The 20,730-nt window shown below is 35.0% G+C and overlaps 1 protein-coding gene across 1 annotated transcript in view; it reads right to left on the reverse strand.

Moving 5' to 3' along the window:
- UGCG (UDP-glucose ceramide glucosyltransferase) overlaps window positions 1–20,270 on the reverse strand; it is a 42,723-nt gene extending 22,453 nt beyond the window's left edge. The window contains exon 1 of the mRNA XM_074280880.1: window positions 19,476–20,270. Coding sequence (XP_074136981.1) covers window positions 19,476–19,573 — 98 coding nt within the window. The 5' untranslated portion in view covers window positions 19,574–20,270. The remainder of the gene's footprint in view (window positions 1–19,475) is intronic.
- Between the last annotated feature and the right edge of the window lie 460 nt (window positions 20,271–20,730).

The raw sequence follows: 20,730 nt of genomic DNA on the forward strand, positions 1-20,730 counted from the left end.
CTGTTGTAGAACAGTTGTCAACTAACTTGTCTATGTAGCAAAATAGTGAGATGATTTTACAATAGGGGTGAAAAGCCTAGTTGAACTTAATGATATCTGGTTATCAAAAAAATAAATTTAAATTCAACTTTAAATTTAACTCAAGTACTAACAAATGCAACTTACATTTAAATGCTACTCAAAAAGGGGAAAACTCTTTTGACACGTAAACAAACTTCCTTCGAGGATAATGAAAAACACACAAAAACATTGTAGGCCTAAAAGCAGCCACCAATTAAGAAAGCATTAAAGCTCAAACTCACATTCTACTTAATCCCAAAAATCTATCAAAATCCCTATACCTAATATTGGACAATTCTACAAGTATACTCTTTCTGTTATTGTTTGCTTGCATTTTAGTTTCTCTTCCCAGGTTATTTTTACCTTCTTTCTAAATCCGATTTTTCTTGTGCAGCAAGATAATTATAAATATGCACATATATCTTGTATTTAGCACATACTTTAATATATTTAACATGTATGGGACTACCTGAAGGAGGGGGTGGAGGGAAAGAGGGGAAAAGTTGGAACAGAAATTTTTGCAAGGGTCAATGTTGAAAAATTACCCATGCATATGTTTTGTCAATAAAAAGCTATAATTTTTTTTTAAAAATGTAAGTCATATGTCATGTTCATATTAGAAAAAGAAATTTAAACATTTCAGCAACTGTTTTCTTAACCACTCACTAATGCATGATAAAAATACACATACTTTACTTTTGGATCAATTTTGGTATTATACTCGACTGTGGCTGCACAAGGATTGATTGCTATGGGGCATTATATATGCCCTGCTAATTAAGGGCTTTTTAGATTCACATAGAAATCAGTCTTCACAATTAGTGTAAAACATAAACAGGATTAAGTGTCTTCTAACAGTCAGCAGTATAGCGCCTACTGTGATGCTAAGGGATTCTCATAGACTTTTAGCTTAAAAATAAATCTTAGAGAAAAACGAACAGTGATTCCCAATCCAAACCCTGAAGAATAACCAAAAGAGAATTTAGGATCAGTTGTCTCACTCATCTCTAATAACACTAAGAATTTGATGGTATCTTCCAATAACTGCTGTTTATTATTTAAGGAGCACTGGAAAACAAGGATGTTGAAAGACACAAATATATGGTCTTAAGTTTTTTGTTTTTTTTTTTTCCCCCCTGAGGCTGGGGTTAAGTGACTTGCCCAGGATCACACAGCTAGCTGGTGCTCTATCCACTGCGCCACCTAGCTGCCCCCTGGTCTTAAGTTTTCAAAAAAAAAAGTAAAAAAGAAATAACAGCAATAAAATATTAATAAAAACAGTAGATATTCCACTACAGACTTTCTTCTAAACTAATATAAAATTATTAATGATTACTCTTTGGATCTGGCCATTCAACTAGTTCTGAATATACCTGATTATGCTGATATTTTACATACATTTACTTTTTACAAAAGCATAGCAAGAAACTTTATTAATTGTTTTGTTAAAAATCTTGATAACCTCTATCTATAGGAACTCCCTGGTCTATCAGTCTAGTGATCTTGAATGGATCTTGTTACACAAAGGAGGGAAAGTGGGGGAAAGGGAAGAGGAATATTAGTCTCGCATGGCTCTCTTTCTTTTTTCCAGGTATTATTGAAAAAATGATTAACAAGCTCTACAATTTTGCCATGAATTACTGTCAAGTTCAAGCATCTAGAAGATTGTTCTCTCTTCACTTTTTTCAATAACTGGACAATTATGTTTCCAGACATGTAATACATCTCTCTTATTCTATGCCTTCCCTCTTTTATTTTCAAAGATCCCTAATAATGGCTCAGGAACCACATCAATTTATTCTTGGTATCCTCAAATACACTTTAATACAAGTGGCCTGAACTCAAATCAAGTATAATTGAATGCTCTTTTACTTAAACTGAGTTTCAATTCATCATTAGACATTTTTGTTGTGACCTTTCTTGTCCAAAAGATTTTCTTCTTGGCAGAGAAAACAGAAACAAAATAAAAGTTGAATAGCATTGCCTTCTCTTGTCATTATCACCCCCATCTACCCTGAACAGATAGATGCCAAAGGCCTTCAAATATCAGGAAGCTATCATGTTCCCACTAAGACTTCTCTTCTATTCAATAAACATTCTGTTTCACATATGTCGTGAACTCAACTCCCATCATCATTCCGGTTGCCTTTCTTTGGACTCTCTTCAGCTTATAAATGTTCCACATAAAAAGCAACTTACAAAACTGAACCTCATTGGTCCTACATTTTAAAGAATGAAATTATCATTTAAGTAAGCAAGAGATATTGGATGGTAAAGGGGAAAATGAAATGAAGAACTTAAGGATATCTGAAAATTAGTTTGCAGAAGATATAACTGAATACTAGAAAAGGTGACAATTGGCATAAAAAGTACATAATTCCCAATTTCTGTGTACAGTAGAAGAGACTCAAAGATAGAGTAGATTAAAAGAATACAGAAAGTCAACACTAATTCTGTGATGAATATAAGAAGGGATGCCAGAATATGGAAAAGGAAATATAATGATATAATGATATAAAATATAATGATGCTCACTGTAAAAGCATTATTCATCTCTGGTTATTTTTTTTTCCCCACAGCTATATTTATTACTATTTCCTTCTTATAGCTTCACAGTTCCTGATTCCTAAATCATAAGCAAGCTAAATGGTACAGTAGACTGCAGGGCCTAGAATCAACAAGAACTGAGTTCAAATCCAGTCTCAGATACTTATGTATCTGGGCAAATCAGTGGTTAGCAATGTGTTTCTTTATAGGATCACAAATTTAGAACTAGAAAAACCTCAAAGATCATCAAGTCCAACTTTCCCTACTTTACAACCTCTCAAGAGGTTGACTTGCTCAATGTCAACACTGATAAAAAGTGAAAGCTGAAATTTGAATCCAGATCTTTAAAATCTAAATCAACTTTTTTTTTTCCCTATAGACCAGAGGCAAATGACTCACTTCACAGTACTTTGGAAATCATTTAGTCTTTACCTAATGCCACCTAAAATCACATGACTTTTCAATATTTATACCAACTATTTTACTATTCAATAGTCTATGATTTTATTGATGTATGTGTTATGTCCATCAAAACAGAAGCCATTCCCTCTATACTTTAATAAAATTCATATAGAATTTCATAGATAGTGTATATAAAATGACCAAGGTGATGATGACAAGCTCCTATGAATTTGGTTAGGTTTATCTTTGGGCATATTCAGTTTTGTAGAATCTAACAGTTTAAATTATACTGGGATGTCCTTTAAGAACTGAGAATCCCCTTTATTCTGTAACAAGGAATCTAGAGAGTAGGACTTTAATGAACATTTTGTCAAGCAATACCATTTAGTCTAAATCTCTAAACCTATGATTTCATTGGCAATTAGAATGCTCAGTGAAGAAAGTCCCTTTTGAGGAAAATCAGAAAATGTTCTGCAAATAAAAGTTTGCGGGTGCATGAGCATACACACACACACCTTTCTCCCTTATCCCTCTAACTCCCTGGAAAGTTGCTTAGGAACTACAAGTTAAGCAAATTGCCTAAGATTACATAGCCAATACATCAGATATGAAATTTAAATCTAGGTCTTACTGACAGCTTCTCTATTCACTATTGCATGCTGTCTCTCTCTTTCAGAATATAAAGGTCCTGATCAATCTCTAAAACAGGAATAGAACAATATGAAAAAAAATGTTTAGGTCCAAAACTACTTTCATTATAACCGGCAGAGTGTGTATGTGTGTATTATCACAGATTTCACATACACACTAGTGTATATAGAGTATAACAATTAGCACTCTTCAAAGTTTTCCCTTCACAAATAAATTGCATTTTTTTATTAAGAAGCTCTCTACTAGTTTTACCAGGATATGGAAAGTACATTGCAATAAAAGTTCAAAGATCTATTTTCTAAACTGTTTTTTGCTACTTATTGTTAACCCTTGGCTATGTCATTTCTCTAGGCCTTAGTTTTCTCAGTTATAAAAGGAAATAGTAAATCTCTGCTCCACTCAACAGGGTAAGTACCTTGGCAATTTCAGATTAACCATGAAATATAAACTACTAGAAAGAAAAAGCAGATTCAGTCTCATTATTGTTGTCCTTACAATTCAAAAGTACATTTATTTTTAACATTAAAAATCACGCAAGAAAAATTAAAAGAGAAACAGATCATCCATCTCTCATAGATATGGAGAGGAATTATATTCTTAACCAAACAAGAAATGGAGGCATTTACAAATGATAAAACAAATATGATTTTGAAGACATGAAAGTAAAATGCTTCTGCACAGAAAAAAAAAAGAAAAAAACCATACTTAGGATAAGAAAGGAAGTAATGAAATGGAGAAAATCAAATTTTTCTGATAAAGATTTGCTATCCATGATATATATTAGCAACAAACAATAATTCAAAACTAATAGCCATTCCCCAATATATAAGTGATCAAAGAATAAAAATAAGCAGTTCTCAAAATAAAAATTTAAAATGCTGAGTATTCACAATCACATAAAAGAACGCTCATTTCACTAAAAAGAGCTCTGAGGTTCTACCTCATACCTGGCCACTGATAAGAAAAAAGTCCCTACATATATACCAAAATATTTACAGAAGCACTTTTTGTAATAACTAAGAATTGGAAACAATGTCCACTGATTGGAATAGCTAAACCAATTGTGGTAAATGAATGTCATGGAATATTACTATGCTTTAAGAAATGATATGTATATGAATACAGAGAAGCATGAAAAAAAATCTTCAACTGTTGCAGAGTGAAGAGGATATACACAATAATTACAACAATGTAAATAAAAAGAACTACACTCAATAAATCAAATGGTAACAAAATTTTAACTATAAACAATGACTTGAATAAAGAGATATAAGGAGGCACTCCCAAACTACTCTTCCATGGAAGTGGTAAGTTCATAATTGTGAACAATGCATTCACGCAATTCACTTTGTACAAGCCGGACTTTTTCAATGAATTGATCAGTTATGCTGATCTTTTCTTCTTTTAAAAATATGATTTCTAATATGGAAATTCCCTTTGGGAAGGGAAGAAGGGATAATGAAGATATGATTTAAAAACAGAAGACATCAATAAAAAAAATTATTTCAAAAAAAAATCAGCATATATACCATATATGTTCAATTCAAAAAATTATTTGGACAGAAGCTAAAAAAACTTAATCCCCTAATTAAAAGTGAATTATCTTACATCAACAGAATTTTTCTATTATCAACATGTCAAAAATTGTTTTCTATGTCAAATATTGGTGGTAATTATGTTATTACACAAGCATTGAAAACTTTAAAAAATTAAGCTGTTTCCTGCCTCCTCTACTCCCTTCCTCATACCTCCTCCCCCCAATGCTTTCATATATCTAAGAGCTACCTTCATATCTAAATCCTCTCATCTCTCACTTAAAGCCCTGGTATATCTCCAACTTCATATTTGACTCCTCCATCTAGATGTCCCAAATTCATTTCAAATTCAACATATTCAAAATAGAATCTATTATCTTTCACCCTGTAGAAACACTTGTAAGTTTCCTATTTCTTTTGATAGCACTGCCTTTCTTCTAGGAAATCATGTCTATCTACAACCATGGTGCCTTTAATTCTATGTTTTCTCACTTTCTATTTAAACCCAATATGCTGTAATTGTTTTGTTTTCTTTTAATCCACTTTTAACATATTTATTACCTATGTGACTTTAGTCAAGTCACTTAACTTCTCTGGAGTCAATTTTCTCTTCTTTAAAACTGGGGATTGGATTAGATGGATTCTGAGGTTCCTTCCAATTTTAGATTTATCATCCTATGAGCCTAGAAACATCTCTCACATTCATTTGCCTCTAACTCACTGCAATCATTTTAGTCCAGAAGCTTGCCTTTACTGAAAGATCCTAATTGTCCTTTCTACAAACTAATTCTGAATATATTATTTCCCTGCTCAAGTTGTTTCATTGCCCTTAGTATAAAAGACAAACATCTCTGTATATAGCATTTAAAAGTTTTCACAATATGGCTGTAGATGTATCTGTTTCTCTATCTCTTTCTCCAAACTGGTTACATAGGGCTCTTAATGCACTTTACCCATATTTACTATTCCTTATATAAGCCATTCCATCTCCTATCTTTACACATAATATTCCTTTTCTCCATCCACAGCCTCTTCCTCCCCAATGTTCTCCCTATTTCCAAATGTAGAAATTTCTACTTCCCTTCAAGATGCAGCCCAATTACCACCTCCTCTAAGAGACCTTTTCTGATTGTTCCAATTCTTAGTGCCCTCCCCCACCACTACTGCAATTCACTGTGAATACTGTAAATACCCTTTATGTACTATCTTCAAAGATATCCTAAGAACAGAAGTTCCTTGAGAGAGGGGCTACCTAATTTTATACTTGTGCCCCCATTTCTAAGTTCAGGATTTGGCACATAGTGGTCATTTAATACTTACTGATAAACAACAAAAATATATCTGAGGGATTCTATTTTAAAGCTGACCAGGAAAAAGGATGAATGAGGTTCAGGATGTTCAGCATAGACTTGACTATATTCACAGCTGTTCAACTCTATTGTGTTTCAGTTTTCTTTGTCAAGGAAAATGATCTTTGGACTGAAAAGGATACAACAACAACAACAAAAAATAGCTAAAGATCAGGCAAAATTCAAGATAAGAAGGAAGATAATAAAGTACCACAGTTACTCTTCAAGCTAGTAGGCTATCATTTAGTTCAAGCTACCAAGCTATCATTCTAAGATAGTCAAAAAACTGGCATATGTGAAGGCGAAAATACTCTAAAATATCCTTGAACAATCAGGGAGAATGGGACACCTGATACAGAAAAATGTCCCAGTTTCCAAAAACAGGGTTATGTCTTAAACCACAGGCCAGTAAGCTTAAGTTTAATTTTTGGCAAAATTCTACAATATATTTTTGAACAGATGATAAAAGTATAATTAAACTAACCTACTCGTAGTATAGATCTACTTTGTACAAAGCAGAATGTGATAAAATGTTATAAAGAATATGAGAAGGAAGAAAAAAATTTTTATCTGGGGGAAGTCAAGAAAAATGTTCTTAAAGGAAGAAAAGAATGTCAGCTAAGAAAGATGTGGAAAGAGTACATTCAAGATATAGTAGATTCTCAAAGTACGGTAGACCAAATCAGGGGAAAGTTGGTAACAGTTTGGCTAGAAAAGAATGTAAATAATACTAACAACAAATTGCATTTCTATAGCTAGCTCTTTATGATTTTTAACTTTATTCATTCTCATTTGATCCCTATAAATGTTTTGAGATATATACTACAGATATTATAGTCTTTTATAGATGAGGAAATTGAGGTTAAGTTACTCATAATTGAACTAGTTTAAGTGTCAGAACTGAATTCAAACTCAGATCACTTTCTAATTAGAAGTCTAAAATCATGATAACTCAAATAGAATGAAAAAAGCTTAAAAGTACACTGAAGCTACCCCACAGAACAACTCAACTTCCAGGTTGTTTTTATCCTTTGAACAAAGGGAAAATTTATTGAAAAGAAGAAAGTGATATGATTATCATGTATTAGTATGAGAATTTTTTTTTTCTCTTTTCTTTTTCTGATGAGGCAATTGGGATTCATGACTTGCCCTGAGGTTGCATTTGAACTCAGGTCCTCCTGCAGATGATAAGCACTGAGCTTACCAGTAAATTGTTTATATCCCAAGGAGATCTTAAAGGAGGTAAACCATTTTGAGGCAGCCCTTTTGTAGTGGCAAGAAAAATGGAATCTGAATGGATGCCGCTCATCAATTGGAGAATGGTTGAATAAATTATGGTATATGAATGTTATAGAATATTATTGTTCTGTAAGAAACAACCAGCAGGATGATTTCAAAGAGGCCTTAGACAGACTTATATGAACTGATGCTAAGTGAAGTGAGTAGAACCAGGAGATACGCAGCAACAAGAATATATGATGATCAATTCTGATGGACATAGCTCTCAACAATGAGATGATTCAAACCAGTTCCAATTATTTAATAATGAAGAGAGCCATCTACACCCAGAGAGAAGAATGAGTATGGTTTCACAATATGACATATTCACTTTTATTTGTTGTTTGCTTGCATTTTATCTTGCTTCTCTCTCTCTCTCTCTCTCTCTCTCTCTCTCTCTCTCTCTCTCTCTCTCTCTCTCTCTCTCTCTCTCTCTCTCTCGGTTTGAGTTTTCTTGTGTGGCAAGATAATTGTATAAATGCATATATTGGATTTAACATATACTTCTACTATGTTTAACATATATTGTACTACTTGCCATCTAGGGGAGGGCATGGGGGAAAGGGTGGGGAAATTCAAACATAAGGTTTTGTAAGAGCTAATGTTGAAAAATTGTCCATGCATATGTTTTGGAATATAAAAAGCTTTAATTACAAAATAATAATAAAATTATTTTAAATATTAGGATCTGTACCAAAAACAAAACAAATGACTAATCACCACCCACCTCACTGTATAATTCTAAATGTTCCTAAACTGTAACACTTAAGTGTTCCTCACTTTTAATCCTAATTACTAAAGTCAAATATGCCATCAGTCATGTTGATCTTGTATGTCACCCAGAGGGGTTTAAAATCTAAGAAACTTCATTAAAAGGTGCCTCTTAACACCTGTAACTTCAGTATTTAAATAGTTTCAGTATTCCTTATTCCCTTGATCTACTCTAATGCTAAGATTTACTTTTGAGGATTTTTTTTTTAATTTAAGAAAATATGTACTCAATTGATTTTTAAGGCCCACAAATAAAACATATTTTGAATCCTATTAAGTAAAATTTCAAGCAGTTAACTTTTACAAAGTAATTTTTTAATTATCAAAATCCACAACTATTCATGACTTCTACTATATTCATCCATGACATTAACTTTATGTAAAATGAAACATTGGTTTTAAAATCCAAAAGTTGGATCAGTTGAGTTTAAAAATTTTTTATAATAAAGAAGTTGGAAATAAAAGTAGAAGGAAGAATTGTTTGTTTCCTCTCCTTTGTTTTTTTATTAGTACCAGGAAAGAAATTTTAACTTAATTAAAAAGAACTAAAAATATTGTTTAAGGGGGGAAAATGAAATTTATACCTAATAATTGGGTTTTAATTCCTGTTCTACTTTTCATAATCAATTCACCTTGGACAAGTCATTCTTAGAACTTCAGCTTTCTCATCTAAGATAAATGGCTATTTAATTACCAGTTAAGAATTCTAGTAGAAAATATAAGGTAATGCCATTTCAAAAGTATTCACAATTGGCGAGCAAAAACAATTGATTAAAACTAGCATTAAATATGAGGTCAGGTATAAAGAAGAGTGGTTTAGATACTAGAAAAGAGGAAAAGACAGACTATTCTTTGGAAATTCTACTCTTCAGTAAAATGGTTTTAAATATGAGATACAGAAGGATAGCAGATTAGTACAGTCCTTTCTAGAAGAAATAAAGTACTAATAACTGTCCTAATGTAACAAAATGTAACAAAGAATCACCCCTTTTTACTTTTGATTGTCATAGCATTAACCTAGACCTAGAATTCTGAAGTAACACTAGTTTTAGTATCAAAACAACCTAATAAAACTTAATGTTTATATTTCTTTAACAGGATTAAAAAATCTTGCATAAAAGTTCTCTAGGCAAATTGCCCAAAGGAAATGGTAATTTTAGTATTTAAAAAAAATTTTTATCAGGAAATAGTGACTTTAACACCTAATACCAATTTGTCTTAACATTTCCATTTTGTTCATTCAAAATTGGCCAAATTTAGAATTGGAAGGAACTAAAGAAAACATTTACTCCCAACATGTTTCCCTTTCCAAAAGAGAAAATCAAGGTTCAGAGAGGTAAAGGTAGTTAACTTTGGTCACCTAGGTTGGAATTTAAAACTACTCCAAATTCAGAACTCTTTCCACTAATTATAGGCTTGGGGAACACAACAATAAACAATGATGGCCAGTGCAGCTTAAGTATTTCAAAACTTACTCACAAAAAAAGGACAGTATTCTAGATAAATAAAATTTACTCATGAAAACTGATTATCAATATTAGAAAGCTGTGGTAGTAGTAACATGTATCTACTACAGGCCAAGCCACAAAGCTAGGTTCTGATAACATAAAGACAAAAGATAACAAATCTTGAGATTATATTTTTATAGGGGTAAAATAGGAGAGGGAGTTTTGTACATGTAAATATGATTGTGATTCTAATCAGAAGTAATGGGCTGAAACTTTGAATTGGTGCACTTGAATCAGACAACTGAGCACTTAAGGCTAATTACCTATTCTATAATGACTATTAGCATATGTTTGAATTGCTCTTCCCTCAGTTAATTGCTGGCTCAAAGTTTGGGGTTAAGAAAATTGGAGGACATCTGTCAGATTGGCGATGATGACAGGAACAAATAATGATGAATGTTGGAGGGGATGTGGGAAAACTGGGACACTAATACATTGCTGGTGGAGTTGTGAAAGAATCCAGCCATTCTGGAGAGCAATTTGGAACTATGCCCAAAAAGCTATCAAACTGTGCATACCCTTTGACCCAGCAGTGCTACTACTGGGCTTATATCCCAAAGAAATACTAATGAGCGGAAAGAGACATATATGTGCCAAAATGTTTGTGGCAGCTCTTTTTGTTGTAGCTAGAAACTGGAAGTTGAATGGATGTCCATCAATTGGAGAATGGTTGGGTATATGAAGGTTATGGAATATTATTGCTCCATAAGAAATGACCAGCAGGAGGAATACAGAGAGGCCTGGAGAGACTTACATCAACTGATGCTGAGTGAAATAAGCAGAACCAGAAGATCACTATACACTTCAACAATACTGTATGAGGATATATTCTGATGGTAGTGGAAATCTTCAACATAAAGAAGAGCCAACTCACTTCCAGTTGATCAATGATGGACAGAGGTAGCTACACCCAGAGAAGAAACACTGGGAAGTGAATGTAAATTGTTAGCACTAATATCTGTCTGCCCAGGTTACATGTACCTTTGGAATCTAATGCTTATTGTGCAACAAGAAAATGGTATTTACACACATGTATTGTATCTAGGTTATATTGTAACACATGTAAAATGTATGGGATTACCTGTCATGGGGGGAGGGAGTAGAGGGAGGGAGGGGATAATTTGGAAAAATGAATACAAGGGATAATATTATAAAATATATATATATATATAATAAAAAATTATTTAAAAAAAAAAAAAAAGAAAATTGGAGGTAAGGATGAGAGGGGGAGAGAGGCAAGAGAATTTAACGTGGCCACAGGAGGAAGAGGATAAAAGTGGGGAGATTCTGGACTCTAGAATCAAGGAGGGATCCTTGGCAAAATTCCTGGCAGTTTTGTCCATCTCCTTCACTTCTCCCGCTAAAGACCAAGGACTTTAATTTATCCTGACTCTGCCTGATCCTGAGGCCTCCAGGGAGCTACATGGGACTTTACAATCCTAGACTCTCCATGATTTTTCCTCCAATGCAGTTCCCGTCTTTGTTCTTTAATAATACTTATAGAGCCTTTCCCAATATGATGGAGACTTAATTCCATGCATATGTTCCCTGATGTTTTTAACTCTACTTTTGTTCAAGTAATTTTTAGTACATGTCATCCAACATCTTTGGTTCAAGTGAAATTTTTATAATTTTGAAATCATGTGATTGTTCCATGCCAGACATCATACAATATATGAGGGGAAAAGGAAGGAAAGGAAGACGCCGAGAAAGAAAACAGACAAATTTTTGTAGTAGGGAGTAACTCTGCATTACTGAAATTGCTACACAATTTTGCCAACAAAATTTAACCCAATTTCTTCCTATTCAATTCTTAGTCCAGTTCACTATATATCAGTAGGCATAATCACAGATTCACAGAAACTAGAATTTTAAGGCATTTGAGTAGCCATCCAGTCCAACCAATATGAGGAATAAAATTTTATACCTGACAAGTGATCATCCATACTCTGCCTGAAGATCTCCAATAAGGTAGAATCTACCACATGTTTGTTTTTTAATCCCTTCATATCTTGAAATATTTCATCCACTTTTTATTCAGGTATCATCACCAGGAATTTTGCTTTGTATTTTCCCCTTTATATCAAACCTAAAGTTACTTCTTTTCAACTTCTCATTACTCTTGACGTTCTGTCCTCTGAGTCAAACAGAAAAAGCCTATTCCCTTCCTCTAACAGCCTTTCATATACTTAAAGGTATCTGTCATATTCTCTTTTAAGTTTTGCTCTAGATTCCTAGTATTCCTAGTTCTTAAAACAAGGACTCAAACCTTTCATAATTCTATTTGCCCACCTCTGAATGTTCTGCAGATTGTCAAAATTTTTCTTAAATTGTGCTGTCCAAAGCTGAATATAATATTCCAGATATTGTCTGGGTAATACAGCTTATATGAACTATTTCTTCTTGGAAGAAATGCCTCATATATACACAGCAAAGTGCACATTGGCTTTTCCAGCTGTTCCACCATACTGTTGACTCATATTGAACCTGCTAACTACTATATTTTTCAGATCTTTTTCAGACAAATTGTTTTCTATTTTTAAAAAGTTTTATTTACTTGGTAAGCAATTTTTTTTGACAGTTAATGTAAAAGATAGATGACAGACTATGTTAATGGCCACATGCTCATAATCCAGTCATTGTGAACTCTCAACCACTTAGGTTTTCCTGTATACACCACTAGGCCAATATATTGATTAGTCACAAATTTAATTAAGGAAGTGTTACGGTGTTTTAGAGCTCAATAGTCAGTACTATAACATTCACAAACAGGAATTTCTATAAAACTTCATCAGATATAAAAAAAGCCATCTTATATGTAATACTTTTCTCCATAATATAGTCCAACATTTCTGGCAAGAATATAATTTGCCTGATTTATTGTTTTGTTTTATCTTGACAATCAAGAGAAATAGTTCACATTTATCCTATGGTCACATTTATCAAGGAAAATTACAAGATCTTAAGTTAATGTAAGCACAAGATTTATCTTGTACAAAGAGAACCTTTAATGCTAATGTTATTCTAATGCAAAGGTGTTTTTGTAATCAACAATCAGGAAGTTGTTATACCTCTTTTACAGAAAATCATTTATGACGGCTTAGTTTCATATTTTCAACAATATAGACAATTTTCATAAAGTTTTTATAGAGATGTGGGGAAATAATGTGTTATCGTATTTTGTTATATACTTATTGCATTTTAATTGAATATTACTTGAAAGTTGTTCATTTCCTTTTTTTTTTTTTTTTTTTTTTTTTTGGTTTATAATACTGACACTGATACATTCTCTTTTTTTAAAATCTATCATCCAAGATATTTGAGAATGGATCCCTGAATGTTTTGATACAGATTCTTCCTATGTGGATTTGATCAGATATAAGAACTTATTTTCTGATGGAGAGCCAATTCCACTTTCTCACTGATTATTATAGAGTCCAAATGCTGCAGTTCTACTGTTACTGATGACAATGGATATCTATAGAAATTCTGAAAATCTGTTCCATTTTATATCTATTTGTTCCCTTCCAGTTTCAACTAAAAAGTCTCTCAAGTTAAGCCAGGTTAAGACTTGATACTAAGATTTCTATAAATTCACTTTCTTCTCCACTACTTTTTAAAAAATATTTTCTGAGGTCAAACTACTCATTATCTTTCATTTCCTCCATAAATATTTTACAAATGAGGTTCTCAGGATCACAGATTTAGGTAGTATTCTAAACTAGTGTTGCCCTTGGCTATCATATCTGTCTATTAGGCAAGGAGATCAATCGGAGGCATTTCTAGGGTTCTTTTACCTTCAACAGATCAGTAGTTATTTTATAACTGCTAAAATTCTCTTTTAAAGTGGCACTAATCAGTCAATGACTCTGGATTTTTTCTATTTCTTCCCCATTTTTCAGAAAGCAACAAGCATTATTTAAATGACTGTGCCATTTATAACAGTCCTGCCTCTCAAAGAACTTACATTCTATAATGGAGACAACATGAGCATATATAATATAGAATATAAAATAAAAAATATATAAATAAGTTAAATATAAGTGAAAGAGGATACTAGCAGCCAAGGGCAAAATCAGTAAAAGTACTGAGTAAGAAGTTAAGTTCAGCTCAACTCTGAAAGAATTGAAAGATTATGTGAACTATAGATAAGAAAAGAATATATTCCAGGTACTAAAATAGCAACAGTTTGCTTAAATTGGTCAGATTGTGCCCTTATCCTTTATTTTAATTTAGAATTGATTTTTCCTTTTTCTAAATAACTAATAATGTGTTTATACAAAAGACCTGATGACCATCTTGGTAAAGTCACTTCCAGTCAGGTTAAACTTAATTATATTTTTGGTAATGTTTTTTAGTTCTCACTACATCTTTTTTTCAGCTTTTTAGTCATGATATCCTACACTTTGCTTTCCCAACTATGTTTTACCATCTTCCTATGGGCATATTTGGCACATTAAAGTCAACAAGTATCAAGGCAAATATTAATTAAGTTTGAAGGATCTTGTCAGGTTCTTGTTTTCTTCCTTCCACTTTCATCTAAAAAGTCTCTCATGATAACCAAGAATAAAAAACTCTTGATGCCAAGATTTCTATAGATCAGTTTCCTATATACAGCTTTTCTATCTTTTCTGAGATGAAACTACTCAATCTTTCATCTCCTCCATAAATGTTTTACAAATGAGGTTCTGAAATAGTTGTTGGCATTAAATGTAGTTACCTTCACATTGCTGTTTGCTTACTTGCATCAAGTAAACCAAGGTGAAATGACCAAGAGTTCCATAAACTATTTTCTGTGGCCTTTGGATGATGAGAAAAATAACTGCACCAACTACTTTCCTGCAGATCATCCTTACATTGAGCTACAACTTCACTATGTCTTCTGATTTTAAGTACCTATGAAGCCCGTCAACAAGCTGGGTCAGTTCCTCAGCAACACTTCAGCTTAAAGTCAGTGGGCACATTTCATATATATCATTAATTTAAAAAACTAAAAATGATGTAATTCTGAAGTTTTCTTTGCCCACTTCCCCATCCTTTTTATTACTGCAACTGTCCCTGAAGAAATGTAAAAGAGTCATAGAATTCTTGGGATCATTTTAAATTTATTTTATTCCATGATTTAAGATGGCCAAAGAATTAATTCGTTACCTACTGGCAAATCTGCTTGTGACAAGTCCAGTCAGGTTTTAGAACTATAGACACTGTCTATTTCCAAGACCACATTTAAAACTTTTCCAGCTTAGCAAAACTTCCCAGAGGCATAGCCAGATTCACAACTGTTAAGAAAATGGGACAGAGAGCTAAGCAGAAATGGCTAACAATTACTGGAAATTTTTTTTCAACAACAGCATTGATAACATTTACCAATCTTTTTAAACTTTCTGGTAAAATCAGAGGGAGGGCATTCATAACTAGCCTATAAGTTAATATGCTAACAACAAACTGGAAAGAAAGGTGGGAGCATATAAAATGCTCCTTATGTGTAACCTTATGTGTGATGTAACATTTTGTCCATATCTTATCAAGTCACAAATATATCCAACATCAGAAGGAAAAAGAGACATGGTTTCATGTGCCATAATGCACCAAATCACCTTTTTTTTCTCATGTATAGACAAAATTTCAGTTCTTGCTTTTGTCAGAATCTAAAAAGATTATAGCAAAGTTAGTTAAATTACTGAGCCATTACTCCATATTTTAAATTTACTAATGAAAAGTGATCAGATGTTTGTAAAGGTGACAAATCTTTAAATTCTCATAATTGCATGCAGGTTTTGAGCTTTTCACCCTCAAAATACTAAAAAGAATCAAGACTTGAGTGATGAGAAAACGTCATATGTTACAGAATATGGAAAGTCAGACATTTGAATAGACAAATTATTTTTTCTCAAATAGATCTTAACTTTGTCAATACCCATGAATACTGCCTTTCAGTTTTTTGAATTCAAACATTTAAATTAATTACAAAGTTTAAAAATACAAAGGTTAAAAAAAAATTTTCTTTGATAATGTAATGCTCTAACATTAGGAATATAGAGCAGCATATTCAAAGATTTTTTTAAATGTTAGAAATAACAGAACTTAGCATTTTGTTCAATCTTCTGATCTGAGCAATTAAAAAGAAAAATAAGGCACAGAACTTGGTAAGAAGAGGACTAAAAGGGAGGGTTTTTGTACCCCAATCCACAGCTCTAGACTTACATGAAAAGATATGACACTTCCTTTTTAAAACTAAGAAATCATGCAGGCCAGTTCCAATAATTGTGTGATGATGAAAACCATCTACACCCAGAGAAAAGACTGTGGGAACTGAGTGTGGATCACAACATAGCATTTTCATTTCTTTTGTGTTATTTGCCTGAATTTTATTTTCTTTCTCATTTATTTACTTTTTTGATCTGATTGTTCTTGTGCAACAAGATAACTGTACAAATACATATGCCTCTATTGAATTTATATATATTTTTACCATATTTAATATATATGTGATTACTTGCCATCTAGGATATGGGATGCGACCAAGGAGAGCAGGGAGGGGAATTGAAACACACGGTTTTGCAAAAGTGAAAAATTGTCTTTGCATATGTTTTGAAAATAAAAAGCTTAAATTAAATTAATTATAACAATAAAAAATAATGAACCATGTAATTACAAACTAGTAAAAATGTTTTAACGCAAAATTTTAATTCAAAATTATTTGTTATGGCTTTAATTATATTTTGTACATCCTTGTGAAAATTCTGAAAAATAAAAGCTTTTAACATCAACTACAGTTTAAAAAAAAAAAAAAAAGGAAGAGGGGTTCCCTATTTAAGAACATGTGTCAATATTCAGTGAAAGAGGAATCACAAACACAAAAGTGAAGTCCTTATAATTTATGAACAAAGCTTTAATTTAGGTAGTGGCTATTTGCTTTACAAAGGAATTATTTTCCAAAACATATTCCTAATGATTTAACTATATCAATTTCCCATTAAGCTTCTAAATATAAGTTGATTTAACATTAGAAACACAACTTTTCAGAAACACACCTATCATATCCACAGGTATACCAACAGAAAAAGCCAAATTCATAAACGTGGAAGGAGGCTCTCTTTTTTTTTTCCTCTTTTTTTTCAAAATTTAAAAATATTTAAGTATATAGCAATGTGTTCAAATTTCTCCTATTAAACTGTAAGCTCCTTGAGAACAAGGACTTTAATTTTTTTTTCTTTGTATGCCTAATATAATGCTTGGCCCATAATAGGCATTTAATAAACACTAGCTGTTTGATGTAGCTTAATAGAAATCGTTAAGCAAACAGTTTGATAATACTTAAAAACCTCAGCTAAGTTGATTTTAATTCTATCAATGTTTAAACTCACAGTTTTGAGGCTCATAAAAAAATAAAATGTCTTTGTGGAAAAATTTGATAATATGATAATATATATCTGTTGTTATTATTAACAGAATAGGACTATGATTTGTTGGCAATACTACTTTTAAATTTAGTTATCAAAAGCAATTAAATTAACTATCTATAATTTGACTAACCACTAACTCAAAAACCTAGAAGATTGACTTTCAAGTTCCTTCATTAATCCAAGAAAATCACCAAGGCTACTAGCCTGGAATATGTTCCTTTATGTTTTAGAAAGTATCAAGAGTTGCAAAACTTTTCTTTAGTACTAACAAAGATAAATACACCAACAATAGTTGTGGGGGAGGGGAACAAGTCCAACTGTACTGGAATGGAGGCAAAAAGTAAGAGAAAAACCAGAATGTGAAAAAGCCTTTTTTTCCCCTTGAGGAAAACTGGAGTTAAGTGACTTTCCAAGGGTCATAAAGCTAGTAAGTATTAAGTGTCTGAGACCAGATTTGAAGAAAAGTTTTTTCTTAACACTACCTAAGCATGGGTAGATGGCACTAATTACTAGATACTCAACAAAGGATTGTGGTGGCAGTCCTTAGATACCTAATAGAAAGTTGTTTATCTATAGAAAGGATGAACTGATTAAAAAAAGAACTAAAGCTTCTTTCTTTTATCCGTAAAACTGCATTTTATAGATAGCTAAGTAGCATAGCTGAAAGAGTGCTCCAACTGGAATCGGGAAGACTCATTTCTAATCCATACTTAGACATGTATTAGCTGTGTGACCCTAGGTAAGTCACTGAACTGTATGCTTCAATTTCCTCATCTGTAAAAAAATGAATTAGAGAAGGAAATAGGAAATAGGAAAACATCCTACTATTTTTGCCAAGAAAACCCCCAAAAAGGTCGTGAAGGGTTGGACATGACTGAAAACTAAACAACTACAGAGAAAGATATAAGCCAACAAGATTTCCAAAATTTATATCTTTCCTATCCTTATTAAAAAAAAAAAAAAAACACAAAACATTTTAATCTCACTAAACTAAGTCCACATTTTAAAACGAGGGAAGGTTTGATTTTTGTGAAAAGAAAAATTCTCACGAGGGCTTTAAATTATTTCCACATTAAGGTAACTAGGCTCAACTGAACACTCAAGAAAACTATCAGCAATCCCAGACATATTCCAAACAGCTCAGACGACCTGTGTTGGGTATTTTTCAAGGTGGACAGGGGCTACACCTAAGTAAACAGATCAGACTCTTCCAGGAAGAGAGAAATCAATAGGGTGACCAGCAGGTGGCTGTGTGCAACTCCCCGAGGAAACAATCATCCCCTCAAAAGAAATGTGAACAATGACAAGTGAAAAAATACATCCACCACACCACAATTTTTGTTCCAAAGACTACTCAATCCCTACTCACATTTGCCCCGGGATGATTCTAAGAGCTATCTAAATAATAAAAAAAAAAGCCGCATTTCCCTTTCCTTCTTCCTAATGGCAGTCACCCTTAGACTTCTCATTCCCCAATCCCGGTAAGCAGGCACCCTTCGGCTCTGCACTCCACTGCAGTTGCAGTTCAGCATCCATACAAAGACAAACCTCCTTACCCCACCAGTTATTCTTATACATTCTTACAAACACATACATACACTCCCCCAAAATTAAAAACCTCAATCTACTTCCCTACCCCCACACTATTTCTCATAGTCTCCGCTGCCTCTGAAAACAACCTTCTCCATCCTCTTGCCCCTTCCGGGGTATCCCCCCAACAGTGCTACCCAGTAGGCCGCAGAGATAACAGCTCCCCATGGCCAGGAATCCCCACTTCACACAACATCCTTCCCAGGACCCTCCTCTGAGGGTTGCCAGGGCACAAGGTGCCTCCCCGCCCCCTCCCCACTTCCACCTTATCCATGCAGACTCGGAAAACAGACAGCACAAGCTGAATGCAGTCTCCGGTCTCAGGCACAGCCCCCGGCGACCCTCCCTCCCCGCCCCCCAGCTCTCGCCTCCACTCACGTGTAGATAATAGACATGAAATGCATGAGCCATAGCACGCAAAAGAGGGTGAACCCAAAAACGGCCATTCCCTCTTGGGCCAGGTCCAACACCGCCATCACCGGGACCGCCCGGCCCGGGCCACCGTTCCGGCGCCCGTCGACTCCTCTTCTCCCCGCGTCGTCGTCGTCGTCGTCGTCGTCTTCGTCGTCGCCGCCGCAGCCGCTGCCGCCGCAGCGACAGCCTCGGACGGCTGCTCGCGCAGCCCCGAGCCCGGCTCGCGCGCACCGGGGGCGCGGGGGAGGAGCTGGGTCCGGGAGGGGAGGAGGGGGAAAGAGGATGGAGATCGGGGAAACGGGGGCGGGGATGGCTCGGCCGAGGGAGCCAGCCAAGGGCGGGCAGTCAGCCGGCCAGGTCCGGGACGGAGAGGGGCTGCTGCCCGCGCGCGCCTGCGCGTCCCTCAGCGGACTCGGGATGCCCCAAGCTCCCGGCGCTGCGGCTGGAGCTGGAACGGCTGCGACGGACCTCAGGGGCCTCCTTGTTTCCACCCCGCCCCCGGCTAGAGGCTGCGCGCTCCGCTCCTGCTCCTTTTCCTCCTCCCTCTTCTTCCTTCTTTTCCGCCTTCTGTTATCGGCCGCCCGGCTCAGCGACGCGCTGAACCTCTACCGGCTCCCTTAGAGTCCCTTCACACACTAACCGAAAGCGGCTGCTCGCGCCGCAGAGAACCCGGTGCGCCCCGCCTCCTCCTGCCGCCTCCTCACCTCTCTCACCCGCTCCTGCCCAACCCCGCATGGCAGGCCCTCCTCAGCGCCTCCCCGACAGCCCCCACTCCTGCCACACGACTGCGTGACGTCACCCGTCACCGCCGAAAGGGGGCGGTGCCAACGCCCCGGTCCCGTATCCCCCACCCCTTCCCGTAGGCTCGCGCCCGGGGCCTGACTGGGCTCCGTTGTGCTCTCCGATGCTAGCCAGCCAGCTAGCCGGAGGGAAACAGGACAGAGCCGGGGCGTCTGGAACCTTTATCTCTCTCCCTCCTGAAAAGAAATGATTTTTTTTTTTAAAGTTCTCCTCTTTTCTCTTTTTATTCCTCCTTCCCTACAAAAGGATAAGCGGGGTGTGGAGCAATGAATGAGACCATTGGGGGGGGGGGGGGAAAGGAACAAGGCTTAGTATTGCATATTATCTAAAGGAATTCTTTCACTCTTCATCTCCACCTTCTGGCTTCTCTGTCTTCCTTCAAAACCCAGCTAAAATCCCACTTTCTACGGAAAGCATT

Source organism: Sminthopsis crassicaudata, chromosome 1 (assembly GCF_048593235.1).
Source record: "Sminthopsis crassicaudata isolate SCR6 chromosome 1, ASM4859323v1, whole genome shotgun sequence".
NCBI lineage: Eukaryota > Metazoa > Chordata > Mammalia > Dasyuromorphia > Dasyuridae > Sminthopsis > Sminthopsis crassicaudata.